At 42.0% G+C, this 13,967-nt stretch overlaps 1 protein-coding gene across 1 annotated transcript; it reads right to left on the reverse strand.

Moving 5' to 3' along the window:
* Positions 1-11,186: 11,186 nt before the first annotated feature.
* On the reverse strand, positions 11,187-12,685 carry LOC136447691 (ice nucleation protein-like). Its single transcript, XM_066446733.1, has 2 exons — positions 11,923-12,685; positions 11,187-11,467 (listed from the first exon to the last, which is right to left on the reverse strand). The coding sequence occupies exons 1-2, from the start codon at positions 12,683-12,685 to the stop codon at positions 11,187-11,189; spliced, it is 1,044 nt and encodes a 347-aa protein (XP_066302830.1).
* Between the last annotated feature and the right edge of the window lie 1,282 nt (positions 12,686-13,967).

Below are 13,967 nucleotides of genomic sequence, written 5' to 3' on the forward strand. Positions count from 1 at the left end.
CTATCTCAGCTTACATTTCTACAAGTTTTCTTATACACAAGCATCCCTTTATTACTTATTATCATTATCATACTATGCTGATAACTGATCCTTTTCCATTTTATATCTTATACAGGACTACATTGTTCTTAATGGCTTCGATGGAAGCGCCTACAGTAACCCGGAAGAATCCATGGACGAGCTATACTGAGATGTCGACGGCTACCTTTTACAGCTGGCATCCTGTCGTCCAGTATGATGGTACCTTACTCAGCAAATAAACATTCCATTTTTTTTTCTTGGTAGCAGTAGTAGTTTTTATAATGATTTAGGAATGTCGAGTGATATACGTATTTCTGTTAGAGAATGGTTTGTCCAACAGCTTGCAGCCAAATGTATGGCTGAATTTATGAACGACTATCACAACGCTAAAATTGCAAAATGTTAACACATTAAGATAACATACGTGTCATTAAAACTAGTCATAACCTTAAAGTTCCCTTTACTGCTTACTTGTTTGGAATTATCCTGTTTTGCTCATAATGTTTGTCATGTTAAGGTCTCATTTCTGTATTACTCCGGGTGGGTATCCTAAAAGAATCCGTGCCCCAAAAAATGAACGGCTGCATGAACGTGTGTGTATATCGGTGGGAAATTTCCTTTTAGCTAGCTCAACCTATCTCAAGCGTCAAACTGATGAAAGCTTGTTTGTATCTGAAGAAATTAGCAGGCAAAGTTCGGCAGCCGCGCGCGAGGTCGGTCGTACACAGGCCGTTGGTGTTGAGTGGTTCGGTCGTGCGCTAACAGCTGGAAAGTGCCTCTTGTGGGGACTGACTAATTGCAGTTTGCAGTTGTAATAAAGAGGAATTGTATGCCAACTGTTAGTTGACAATTTTTTTACATGATTTAGAGTAAATGTGCTCAACATAGAATGAATGACCTTGGTGCATTTCCTATAGCTTCATCTTGAACGCGCCCGTGTAAAACACGTATTATAACACGTATGTCTATGGGGAGAAAAAACTCATGAATGAGACCTTAATGACAAGGGTGCACGTGGATGATGACTGGGTGATGGTTATATAACGTTACTGCACGTATTATTACAAACAAGCAAACTGTTCCAAACTTACTGTATGATAATACAAATCTTTGTTGTGCCTTGTTAGTACATTGTAGTACATTCGTGTTTAACCAAAAATAAGATCAGTTCTATAGAAAACAAAGTTATCTAGAATATGCAGTGATTGTAGGTTATTATTGCATCTTTGTTGTCTCGAGTTGAGCTTTGATTTGAGGTTTTTAAACATGGTTTCCATACGTGGCATTATGATGATACGTACTTGTTACGTATCATACATTATATCATCATGATAATACACAGCTTAAGATGATCAAACTTGTACAGATCAAAAAGAGGAATTATGTGAGTTGTAGTCATATAAATGTACGTGTTAAACTTTGCGCTTATTGTGATCGTAGTACATGTATATGTACGCTTTGTGTTTTTAATGAATCTAGGAAGAGTGGATTAGATTTTCAAGTCTAGTCTAATGAATTTCTTATAAAACATCAATGACGCTTCTCTCCGCTCTAGATCTCTTGAGAGCGGGCCTCCACCCTCAGCCAGATCTCACCTTCAATATGGTTCCCCATGAGGTTCTTGATACGGACAGGAATCTAAAGTTCAAAGATTGAGATGACATAAATAATAAATCTCACACCTCCGTAAAATATCTAGAGTTTTAGCAAATGTCCTGTTTCATTAGTTGTCATTGTGAATTTTCCCTGATTCTGTACATACAAGATACAAGATACTGTCTATTCTGTGCATTCCCTTGGGAAGAGGTTGAAGGAACAGCTGTCGACAGAACTACATGGAAACTTGTTGTCCAATTTTCCTGTAGGTACAGGAGGAGCTAAGGTCTAAGGTAAGGTCCCTCCCATGGGGGAACAGACATTCATATAGCATGCAATTCAAGACAAGAAACGAGTTCATAACCAATTCTTAGACATTTTCGAAACCTTTGACCTAACTTCCTGTCAGTGTCCCCGATGTGCTTAGCAACTTTGGACCCGAGGCAAGGCAACCTTCCCATACTAATCTTCAATCACTTCCTCCTCCGCCTAACATCCTACCACTCTGCAATATGCAAACAACTGTGGAGACACGTCAAGCCAAAGAAACGCTCAGACCTAAAGCAATACCTCCGTTTTACGAATGTACTAGCAATGATATGTCCCCGTAGATCAATTTCTAAATCAAATATTAAATCAAAACTGTCTTGTAGCCTGTATCTCTAACTTTATGGCACCTGCAGATTTAGAATTTGATGTAGCAACGTTCTACATACATTGTACGAGTGAGAAAAGCAGTGTTTTTCTTCAATATCTATCATCAAGATGTTGTTTTATTTTTTTATGGCATCTCTAGAAAGTGTCTTTGCCATGTTTTCACAAAGGTAAAAAAATCACCCATTAAATTCTCAAGCAGATCTACCGGCGGCAAGCCATGAAGTATCCCAACTGGCAACCTGGGCCAGTTGGGTACTGTCTTAACCTTTTTGGATACTGTTTGCCACCAATTGATCTGCTTGTAGATTAACACATTGGTTTACCTCGGTATTTTCACAAGGCACGAAACGGAACTCCTGCAGAGCTTTGGCCAGCGCGAACTTGAGCTCAAGCATGGCGAGGCGCATGCCCAGACAGTTCCTGGGCCCGGCGCCGAACGGTAGGAAGGCGTACGGGTCACGTGCTTCCTTCTCCTCCTTACTGAACCTGTTGATCAACGGTTAAAACTTTGATTAAAAAAAAACTAGCACTTTATGCACGAATCGTAAAGCCGTAGAAATCTCTCTAACACAATCAGAAGAATATTTGGTCCTACCCTTTGAATTTGTGGCAGCCTACGAGTATATCGACGTATGTAGGTGTGTGGTGGGGTCACATTAGTTGTATGAGTAAAGTGGGAAATGTGGTGTAAAGTGCCTTTCCTAAGGGCAAAACGTCAACGGGACAAATCAGGGAACCCCTGAATAGGAATCCGGTATCTCTGGGTGCTGGGGCCAAACACCCTGCCACTACGCCACCGCGACGCCACTGTTGACCCTACAGCAGAGGCCTTGGCCGGTGTTGGCCGTGTAACCATTCTGGCATCTAGGCTAGCGCTAGCCCCAAGCAAGGAGGTTTTAAGTTCGACCTTTTAGCCGTTCCGTATGGACATAAACAGAGAGAAAGCATAAGATAAAATATCATTCCCACCAATCAAACAAACTACACATATTGTAAGAACTAGTAAACTAATGGAAGTATGTATCAATCCAATCTCATTTCATGCTAAGTTTTATTTCTTTATAAATTATCAGAATTACTTCTAAAACATGGTACCTGTATTTACATGCTTTTATACTTAAAAAATAAAAGCTATTCATAAAAATCATTTCGCAAGTGTTGCAACCAACTAAAAACATGGCACGAAACAACATTTACATATTGAAATAAAGAGGAATTGGCACATAAAAGGTGGATAAGACATGTGCTAACTGTGCCCGAGCTGTCTACCCGGAGAGAGAAAGGCAAACAAAGGCTCCATTTCTGTCCAGGCCTGCACGGGAGGTCCTCAAATGTCTCTACTCTAAATTCAGTAGAACAGCTACGTACTTAGCTAAATTCAGGAAGTCAGTAATGCAAAAAATGTTATAAAAAGGCTTTGCCTACGAATTATAATAAAGCTATAGGAAATGCACCAATGTCATTCATTCTCTGTTGAGCTCATCTACCTTATTACTCGGGGTAATACAGGAATGAGACCTTAACACTACCCAAAGCGTTCGGAAATCGCTGTTCGGCTCTCGGCAATCTTCGTGTGACTTCGGCATCCGTTCGTATGGTACTTTGGAATAGACGGCGGATAGGGCGTTGTGGTTGTTGCAGTTAGTGTATGATTCTCGGGAATCATTCAGTGGATCAAGTACACTGGTACACAGCACGAAATGGCCACGTATCCTGACGGATCCGACGGATCCGGAATCGGGCCACATGGCGTTTCCGAGCGAATCCGAACAAATCCCAGTTCACTGATCGGATACTGAGGTGCCCGCAGATCCGACCAATTCCGACGTCGTATTCCTCCGGATCCGTGATGCGCCTCGGATAGCAGACACGGAACGCGTACGTTTCCGATTAGATCCGATGTACCTCAGATCCGACAATTCCGGCGCCGTGTACGTCTGGATCCTTCATACGTTTCGGGTACAGATACGGAACGTTTCCGAGCAAATTCGGACAAATACCAGGAACACCTCAGATCCAGCAATTCCGATGCCGTATACGTCTCGATCCGCGATACGTTTCGGGTACGGATACAATATCTACTCGGATCTTTCATTTTTTAATGTATTTGCCAATACGTTAGAAGTTCAGATTATTTGCAAGTCATGAGCTGTCTCGGATCCTGACGTATACGGAACACGGATTCGTGTCGGATATCCAAATTACCCACAAGACACTTCTGGGCGCGACAGACGTTAACGTTTTTTTGTCGGTTAACAGCACAGCCATGAACGGCATTTCATCACCTTCTGTGCACAACATGGCATCGCCAGAGTCTTCCATGGTCGACCAGTGATTTTTGAGTGGCTTGAGAGTCGAAGGGAATTCGGTGTAAACTCAAACGCACGGAATTGCGACGTTGTCTTCTTCGTGCATGCAATATTCGTCGCCCCCCCCCCCTTGTAAAGCTGGTAGGGAGCTGGTAGAGGGACTGCCCTTCGGTAAGTACAAATTGAAAAATTCCTGTTTCTAACTAGTTTTAACGTCAGTTATCCTCCTATTGTATCATCGCATTCGCATGACCATAAGAATTCTCCAGCCGACCTGTCCTTTTACGGCGTTAGGATCTAGGAAATCTAAAATTTCAATTTGTTCATTCTTGCCAATGGTCAGCAGACATGTGTGTCTGGTTAACGTTTCAGATACAAATAGCAAGCAAATGAGGGAAAGATAATTAAAGATATCCTGTAATGGAAGGGAAGAAAATGTCATAAGTATTTGTCCCACAAAGATCCCACAGTTTGTGGATAGTGAACTAGAACTTATGAGGAGGCAGTAGTGTGCTTCAGTGATTATTTCATTCAGTTATAGCTATGTATGTTTGATCAATATCATATTCAAATTATAGATGTAAGTTTTACGTATTCAATTCAACGATGCCCAGATTCATTCTTTTTACACATGTGAGTATGTGATATGTTTAATATCTGTCATATATATACATATATATATATATATATATATATATATATATATATATATATATATATATATATATATATATATATATATATATATATATATATATAAACCAAATGATGAATAAATATCAATTCACGTATTTAAGGAACATGTCACATGATTTTGACAAGGGCTTCGTTTAATCACAGCAGCTAACAAAAAACACGGGACAATGGATATCCATCATGCCTGTCTCAGCTAACATTGAAGTGTACCGATGATGGACTTAAGCCTTACCGAAGGAGCTTGAGGTATTCAGCAGCTGAGCATCTGACAGCTGATTGCTTTGTTCCCAACAGCATCGGCAGATACTTCCTTCACAAATGCAGCACATATTGTGAGGACCTTGGCTGGGAACAAAGCAATCAGCTGTCAGATGCTCAGCTGCTGAATACCTCAAGCTCCTTCGGTAAGGCTTAAGTCCATCATCGGTACACTTCAATGTTAGCTGAGACAGGCATGATGGATATCCATTGTCCCGTGTTTTTTGTTAGCTGCTGTGATTAAACGAAGCCCTTGTCAAAATCATGTGACATGTTCCTTAAATACGTGAATTGATATTTATTCATCATTTGGTTTTATCATATAGGAACTGATTCATCACAAGATGGACTCCAAGCTGAGTCCAACATACAGATACAGAAGAAATCAGCCTTGCCTGTACATTACCAAGAGTGCATGGCAGAAGTGAACTCAGATGAAGTCAGAAAATGGGGAGAGGACGATTATACACATGCAGTTCCACGGCATATACTACTTACGTTTAAAATGTGGCGTGTCATCATGGGAGTTTTTCAGACAGTATAATACTTTCTATTTTCAACATCTGTGTTTGAAATAATTGTATCTGATGGCTTTTAGACGAAGAGCTGGCCACAAATAAGGCTTTTATTACTTTAGTAGTATATTTAGAACATGTAGATAATTTGGGTCCAAGGGCACTATACAGCAGTAAATATTACCACAATGTTGTGATGGTGTTAATTGTAATACATTTCATAATTTTTCAGAACATTGTGCTCGCACAACCCCAATTTACCGACATTAACCTGCATATGCAGTGGTGCTTTGAGTATGTGGATGTCCCTCAGCCTGTCTCAAACGAAATGGATTATTTAGCCACATACTACTTCAGTATTGTATTGTATTTTATAATTTTTGAACTTAGAAATGCATTATGTTGAAATATAAAATAATGTTACATACAGGCTTTTCCAAACTTCCTGTCATTCAAAATGATGTTTTGGGTATAGTTAAATTAGGAATGCAAACATTTAGTCGGATCGGTTACGGATTCGTTGTTGGGTCCACCTGTATCCGTCAGTATTCACCATTTTCTTCATAATACAGAAAAATCCCTGTACGTATCCGTCAGGATCTGTGGCATTTCCGTACAGTTTACGGCTCCGTATTCGTCGAAAATACCTTATTTTCGGATTCCTCCGGAAATATTCCATATCCCGGTGCGGAAATAGTCTGATCCGTTACGTCGGATCCACCTGTATCCGTCAGTATCCGACGAAAATAAAGAAAAATCCCTGTACATATCCGTCAGGATCTGTGGCATTTCCGTACAGTGTACGGCTCCGTATTCGTCGAAAATACCTTATTTCGGATTCCTCCGGAAATATTCCATATCCCGGTGCGGAAAAAGTCGGATCCGTTACGTCGAATCCGCCGGTATCCGTCAGTATCCGTCAGTATCCGACAAAAATACAGAAAAATCCCGGTACGTATACGCCGGGAAATGAGGCCATTTCGTGCAGTGGTAGTGTGGATCGGGCGTTGTGGTTGTAACAGTTAGCCGTGTACGATTCTCGGGAATCTTTTAGTGGATCAAGTACACAGGTAGTGTGGATCGGGTGTTATGGTTGTTACAGTTTATGTATCATTCTCGGAATCTTTTAGTGAATCAAGTACACAGGTAGTGTGGATCGGGCGTTGTGGTTGTTACAGTTAGTGTACGATTCTCGGGAATCTTTTAGTGGACCAAGTACACAGGTAGTGTGGATCGGGCGTTATGGTTGTTACAGTAAGTGTACGATTCTCGGGAATCTTTTAGTGGACCAAGTACACAGGTAGTGTGGATCGGGCGTTATGGTTGTTACAGTTAGTGTACGATTCTCGGGAATCTTTTAGTGGATCAAGTACACAGGTAGTGTGGATCGGGCGTTATGGTTGTTACAGTTTGTGTATGATTCTCGAGAATCTTTTAGTGGATCAAGTACACAGGTAGTGTGGATCGGGCGTTGTGGTTGTTACAATAAGTGTAAGAGTCTCGGGAATCTTCCAGTGGATCAAGTACATAGATAGTGTGGACCGGGCGTTGTGGTTGTAACTGAGTTAGTGTACGATTATCTTTCAGTGGATCAATTACACAGTGCGTGTTTAATTAAGTAAGTTCTCTACGATTCATCGAAATTTTTCCGTTTGTTTGTTACTTAGCGGATCATCGGGGTTTATACATATACGGCACAGTAATAACGTTGGGTAACGTTGGGGATAAATTCGCGGGGTACTTAAATTCGCCATTTTTGAAACGGTGTATTTTAGGGATATGTGCTAGATGCAAAATCAGGTATAACGCCAGCAATGCAAACCGGATAGACTAACGTATTCAGAACACTGGCTGAAAAGCTTCGATAACCATGCATTAGAAGTTGGCGACGTCAAAAACTCTCCGTCCCTTATTGACAGAGTCTGGGGGCTTCGTGGGAGAATCAGTCTACACGGTTGTTCGCTGGTTTATATGACAAATGTCACATCTCCTGCCTGCTAAACACAATTATTTACAAGACAACTTATAACAATCTCTTTTGATAACCTGCAACTGGATTCTAAGTGTGATCAATCATCAAAACTCCTTTTTGTTGCTACAACCTACGGCACGTGTATTTTCTCGCCGCCATATCATTACCCGGAATCCTGTCGTCAAGCAGACGACAAAGGTTTGTGAGGAACACTTTTTTGTCTAAATGTTGTGTGTGATAGTGGACTGAAGACGATGTTTTCCTCAAAGTTTGCTCCTAACACAACAAGGAATACATGGACATAGTCGTATAACCATTGCTACGGCATCCAGCTATCTTCCCATGAATAATGTACACGTTGCCATGACGGTGGGGATCGACTTTGAGTGACGTTCTACCGACTCAACAAACGGGATGTTACCTAAGGCCTGATGTGTGCGGTACGGCCGTTTTTTCGTGTATTTTTTTTTTACTTGGACACGTCTATATCCATAGCACTTTCCTCAAGCCAAGGATGGAACGAATAGCTGCTGTATAAAATGTAATTAGCGGTAAGATATTCAAGACGAATCTTCTCTCCCGAAATAATGTTCACACCTGTCCGACAACACCGTCATTGTGCGTGCGGCGGACGGTAGTTTCAAGTTGAAATATTATGGTGTCAGCACGACTAGAGACAAAATCTACCATATATATGATTAGTGCAAAGATAGTACATGATACTGACAGAATAATAGAAAAAAAGGATGGTTTATTGTTCTGCCAGATTGATTTCGTTCAGTCAACCATTATCGGAAAAATGGCGAATCTATGTTACCCAACGTTACCGATTTTAACAAAAAAACTCGATGGCCTACCGCCTATGGTGTAACTTGCAATTGGCACTCCAGCGGCAGGGTCATCAGCATGTTCGTGAGATCGCATGAAGCTGTCACATGGATGACGGCGCCTGCTTTTTCAGGGCTATTTTGGAGGTGAGTCAGGCATTTTTTGGGGTTTGCGGATTCGATGGGGTGGTCTACAGGGGTGGGCTAGTGGGGTGGGCTACCTCAGCATCTACCCTTTCTGGACCTCAAGGCTGTGCATGGGGGTTTAGCATTGAATGGAATTTCCTTGAGGAAAAGATGGGTCACTCTGTGGGAGGGCCGGAAAGAATGCTTTATTTTGCTGAAGGATCATATTGCTTTGGGGATGCTACAGTGGGGGGTGGAGGTGGGCAATGAGCATACTGCATACATTTACATCGTGCAGGAGTTTGTTATCCCCAGTTTTAGATTTTTAAACATGGAGGACTATGTTCCCTGTTCCTTTATATACTGCTCAGTCAGGCCAACAGGACAGTAGCATTGTGGCTACAAAAAAGAAATGAGCAACAAAAGCAACACTATACATTGTACAAACACACATACTTAAAACATTCCAACCCACGCTCATGCACACTGACACACATAACCACAAATACATTGTACATTGTATGCAAGCACATGCATTCAGGTACATTCTAGTCTAAATGTGAGACATATGTTTTGAATTTTGTCAAACAAAGGCTCTCTCATTCCCTAGCTGTCCTATGCAACTTCCAGTTTATTTCCCCTTGTACCTCTTCCCTAAAATCCTAATTGTATACTGATTTCTTAGAAGTTTGTTTATGATAAATGGCTTTTCTACCAGTCTTGGTGCACCTACATGTACCCCCCCCCCCCACCTGCCATATGATCAGCTGTTACCTTCCCTCTAGCCCACCCACAGTTTGACCCAGATCCTCTTCAAGGAAATTCCGTAAGAGGCCAAACCCCCATGCACAGCCTTGAGGTCCAGAAAGGGTAGATGCTAAGGTAGCCCACCCCACTAGCCCACCCCTGTAGACCACCCCATCGAATCCGCAAACCCCATTTTTTGGCCACCTACATGTCTCCATATGATACCAGGTTTGTGTAGACTTTGTTCACAGTACAATTCATGGGGCCTTTCATTTGCAATCGGTACTCCAAGGAAATAAAAATGTTAAAGGACGACCTCTCTAGTAGACTCGAACAAATAAATTATGTCAACAGTTCACTGCCTGATCACGGATTGTAAAGCTTTATCCTAAACATGATTTGGCGAATCATAACGTTACAACATGTACGTTTTCTTGGGTATGTAGGACGAGTAATGATACACTGTAATTTCTTTCGTTGCTATGTGCAAATATTTTTTTGCAAAAACATCTCGGCCGGCCCCTAGTTGTGGCGAATAATGAAGGGTGTTTTTGCTTGATATTACATATACTATCCTTTATTATAACATCAAGCAAAAACACCGTTCGTTAGTCTCCACGGCTAGCCCGGCCCCGTACAGTGAGGGGAGTGGGAGGGGGGCATAAAATTACAGGTTTGTTATGGCAAAACCTATGTTGTTTCCGTTCGGTCGATAGAGGCATTTGTATAAAATCTATCCGAATTTCCCTAAGCTTACATTCAAAGAAAAGACTATTCTTCTTTTAACTACCAAAAACCCACCAATTATAGAAAAGGTGGGACATTACGTCTTCCATTGCTTACAAAAGAGAAGTCAAACCCTTCACTAGTTATAGACAATTACATTTGTATAATTTAGATAAGCAGCTTTTATACCTATTTTGTACACTGTTCTTTTATGTATGTTATTTGCATTTAGCCTTCGGGCATGAATTTGCAATAAACTTATTATTATTATTAAAAGTTCGGGCGATTTGTGTGGTCCAACTTTATTATACCGGCACAGGTCACTGAACTTGATATGAAATTGTATGGTATGGATAATGTTCAAGGTGTATATACAAACCACACCATGAACAATTTGTTTAGAATGTTAACGTTACATGAATTGTATGATTTTGTACAAACCAGGTTAACCTATGCTGAGTTTAAACCCCTATTTTATGTTGTTTATGATGACAGAATTTTTCTTGTGTTCTTTTAGGGCAACATCTAACAGTAAAACTTAAATCTAAAATTTGACATATTATTTAATGTATCGATTCTTGTGAGTTTATTACATGTAATAAAGCTTGAGGCATACTCCACCAGAAGTGTTCCATACAGCCAGACAACTTATTCAGAATAAGCTTACTTGTATTGCCATAGGTGCCACCGAAGCGGACTTGGCACTGACTTTACCAAACCCTGCCATAACTGTCACCTAAGCAGACTTGGCACTTACTTGACCAAACCTTGCCATAGGTGCCACCGAAGCGGACTTGGCACTGACTTTACCAAACCCTGCCATAACTGTCACCGAAGCAGACTTGGCACTTACTTGACCAAACCTTGCCATAGCTGCCACCGAAGCAGACTTGGCACTTACATGACCAAACCTTGCCATAGCTGCCACCGAAGCAGACTTGGCACTTACATGACCAAACCTTGCCATAGCTGCCACCGAAGCAGACTTGGCACTTACATGACCAAACCTTGCCATAGCTGCCACCGAAGAAGACTTTGCACTTACATGATCAAACCCTACAATAGCTGCCACCGAAGCAGACTTGACACTTACATGACCAAACCCTGCCATAGCTACCACCGAAGCAGACTTGACCAAACCCTGCCATAGCTACCAGCGAAGCATACTTGGCACTTACATGACCAAACCTTGCCATAGATGCCGTCGCAGCAGACTTGGTACTTACATGACCAAACTCTGCCATAGCGGCCACCGAAGTAGACTTGGCACTTACATGACCAAACTCTGCCATAGCGGCCACCGAAGCATACTTGGCACTTATAATTAATTGACCAAACCCTGCCATAGCTGCCACCGAAGCAGACTTGGCACTTGCATGACCAAACCCTGCCATAGCTGCCACCGAAGCAGAATTGGCACTTGCATGACCAAACCCTGCCATAGCTGCCACCGAAGCAGACTTGGCACTTACATGACCAAACCTTGCCATAGCTGCCACCGAAGTAGACTTGACACTTACTTGACCAAACCCTGCCATAGCTACCACCGAAGTAGACTTGACCAAACCCTGCCATAGCTACCACCGAAGCATACTTGGCACTTACATGACCAAACCTTTCCATAGCTGCCATCGCAGCAGACTTGGCACTTACATTACCACACCTTGCCATAGCTGCCATCGAAGCAGACCTGGCACTTACTTGACCAAACCCTGCCATAGCTACTACCGAAGCATACTTGACACTTACTTGACCAAACCCTGCCATAGCTACCATCGCAGCAGACTTGGCACTTACTTGACCAAACCCTGTCATAGCTACCACCGAAGCAGACTTGGCACTTACATGACCAAACCCTGCCATCTCTGCCATCGCAGCAGACTTGTCACTTACATGACCAAACCCTGCCATAGCTGCCACCGAAGCAGACTTGGCACTTGCATGACCAAACCTTGCCATAGCTGCCACCGAAGTAGACTTGGCACTTACATGACCAAACCCTACCATAGCTGCCACCGAAGCAGACTTGACACTTACTTGACAAACCCTGCCATAGCTACCACCGAAGCAGACTTGACCAAACCCTGCCATAGCTACCGCCGAAGCAGACTCGACACTTACATGACCAAACCTTGTCATAGCTGCCACCGAAGCAGACTCGGCACTTACATGACCAAACCCTGCCGTAGCTGCCACCGAGGCAGACTTGGCACTTACTTTACCAAACATTGCCATAGCTGTCACCAGAGTTTAACTTGAACAAACTTGTCACAGTTGCCAAAGAATCAGATTGGATTTTGTCCAGAATGTCTGACCAAATAATATCTGGAAACCATCATCAAGGTGATACAGTTTTCAATGTTACAAGTAGAGGTAAACAATGGACCTTAAATTCCCTAATAGCTATTGTTTATCACAATACAAACAGGCAACAACTTGGAACCCTACAGATCTTGATTCTGTTTTAGTCAAAGGTGATGAATTATACAACTCCTTAAAGTCATCACTGCAGCGTTGACTATTTTTCAATTGATAGTCTTCCAGCATATTTACAACTCAGCAACAATACTGGTACTGTACACATATCTGTCCATGATTCCTACACAGGAGACATATTTTCCACAGAAGCTGAGTATCCTTAGTAGTGGTGTGGATCTAAACGCGAGTTTAGGTTTAGGTTCGGACTCGAGTCCAGAGGTTTAGGTTCAGGTCCGGACTTGAAAGTCCGGACCTGAACAATAATTTTGGAATATTTTTGCGTGTTACATGTAAAATTGCATATTGGCAGATATTTTACACGTAATTTGAAAACTATATATAAGGAATTATATACAGCCAGTAATTAACACAAAAGTTCAGTTATAAACACAAAAACAGCATTGTTACCTTCGCGACGAATGGTTTCGTCGAGTAGGTTATTCGATGGTGCTTGTCTGTGTGTCTGTTAGTGAACAGAATAAGTCGAGAACGCCTGGATGGTTTGTTGTCGTAGTTGGTGTGTCGGTGTGTATGTGGCAAATCTCAAGATGATTAGATTTTGGGCGAAGTGTTTTGCATAATTAACGAGAAAAGTGTAAAAATGTGTTCAATTGTATGCTTTACTATGCGTTCTGGTTGCGACGTGTGGGCTGTATTGTTTCAGGGGATATTGATACGGGTAGATGGGGGGCAAAGTTGGTCATGAGGGGTCATGAGGGGTCATGAGGCAGGCAGGAAACGTCAGTTACTGCCAGAGACAAATTGGCTATCAGCCAGCTGTAGGGCAGATACAAGAGATAGACTTGCCCATATAGGCAGTAATGCTTTAAAGCACTAAAACAAGGGCTCAGAAAAGGATTCACCTTAATTGCAAGCCCCAAAAATTCTTATGCACCAGAAAGCCACATCTGTCTACTTTAGAATCATGCAAAGAAAATAGACAGTTGACCAGCTCGTTCTCTCGTAACAGCTGACAGACGAAAACAATCGTCAACTTTGACCTACTCCCAGCCTGGAAGAGTCCACTCGGAGCATGTGA

Source organism: Branchiostoma lanceolatum, chromosome 13 (genome assembly GCF_035083965.1).
Source record: "Branchiostoma lanceolatum isolate klBraLanc5 chromosome 13, klBraLanc5.hap2, whole genome shotgun sequence".
Classification (NCBI taxonomy): Eukaryota; Metazoa; Chordata; class Leptocardii; order Amphioxiformes; family Branchiostomatidae; genus Branchiostoma; species Branchiostoma lanceolatum.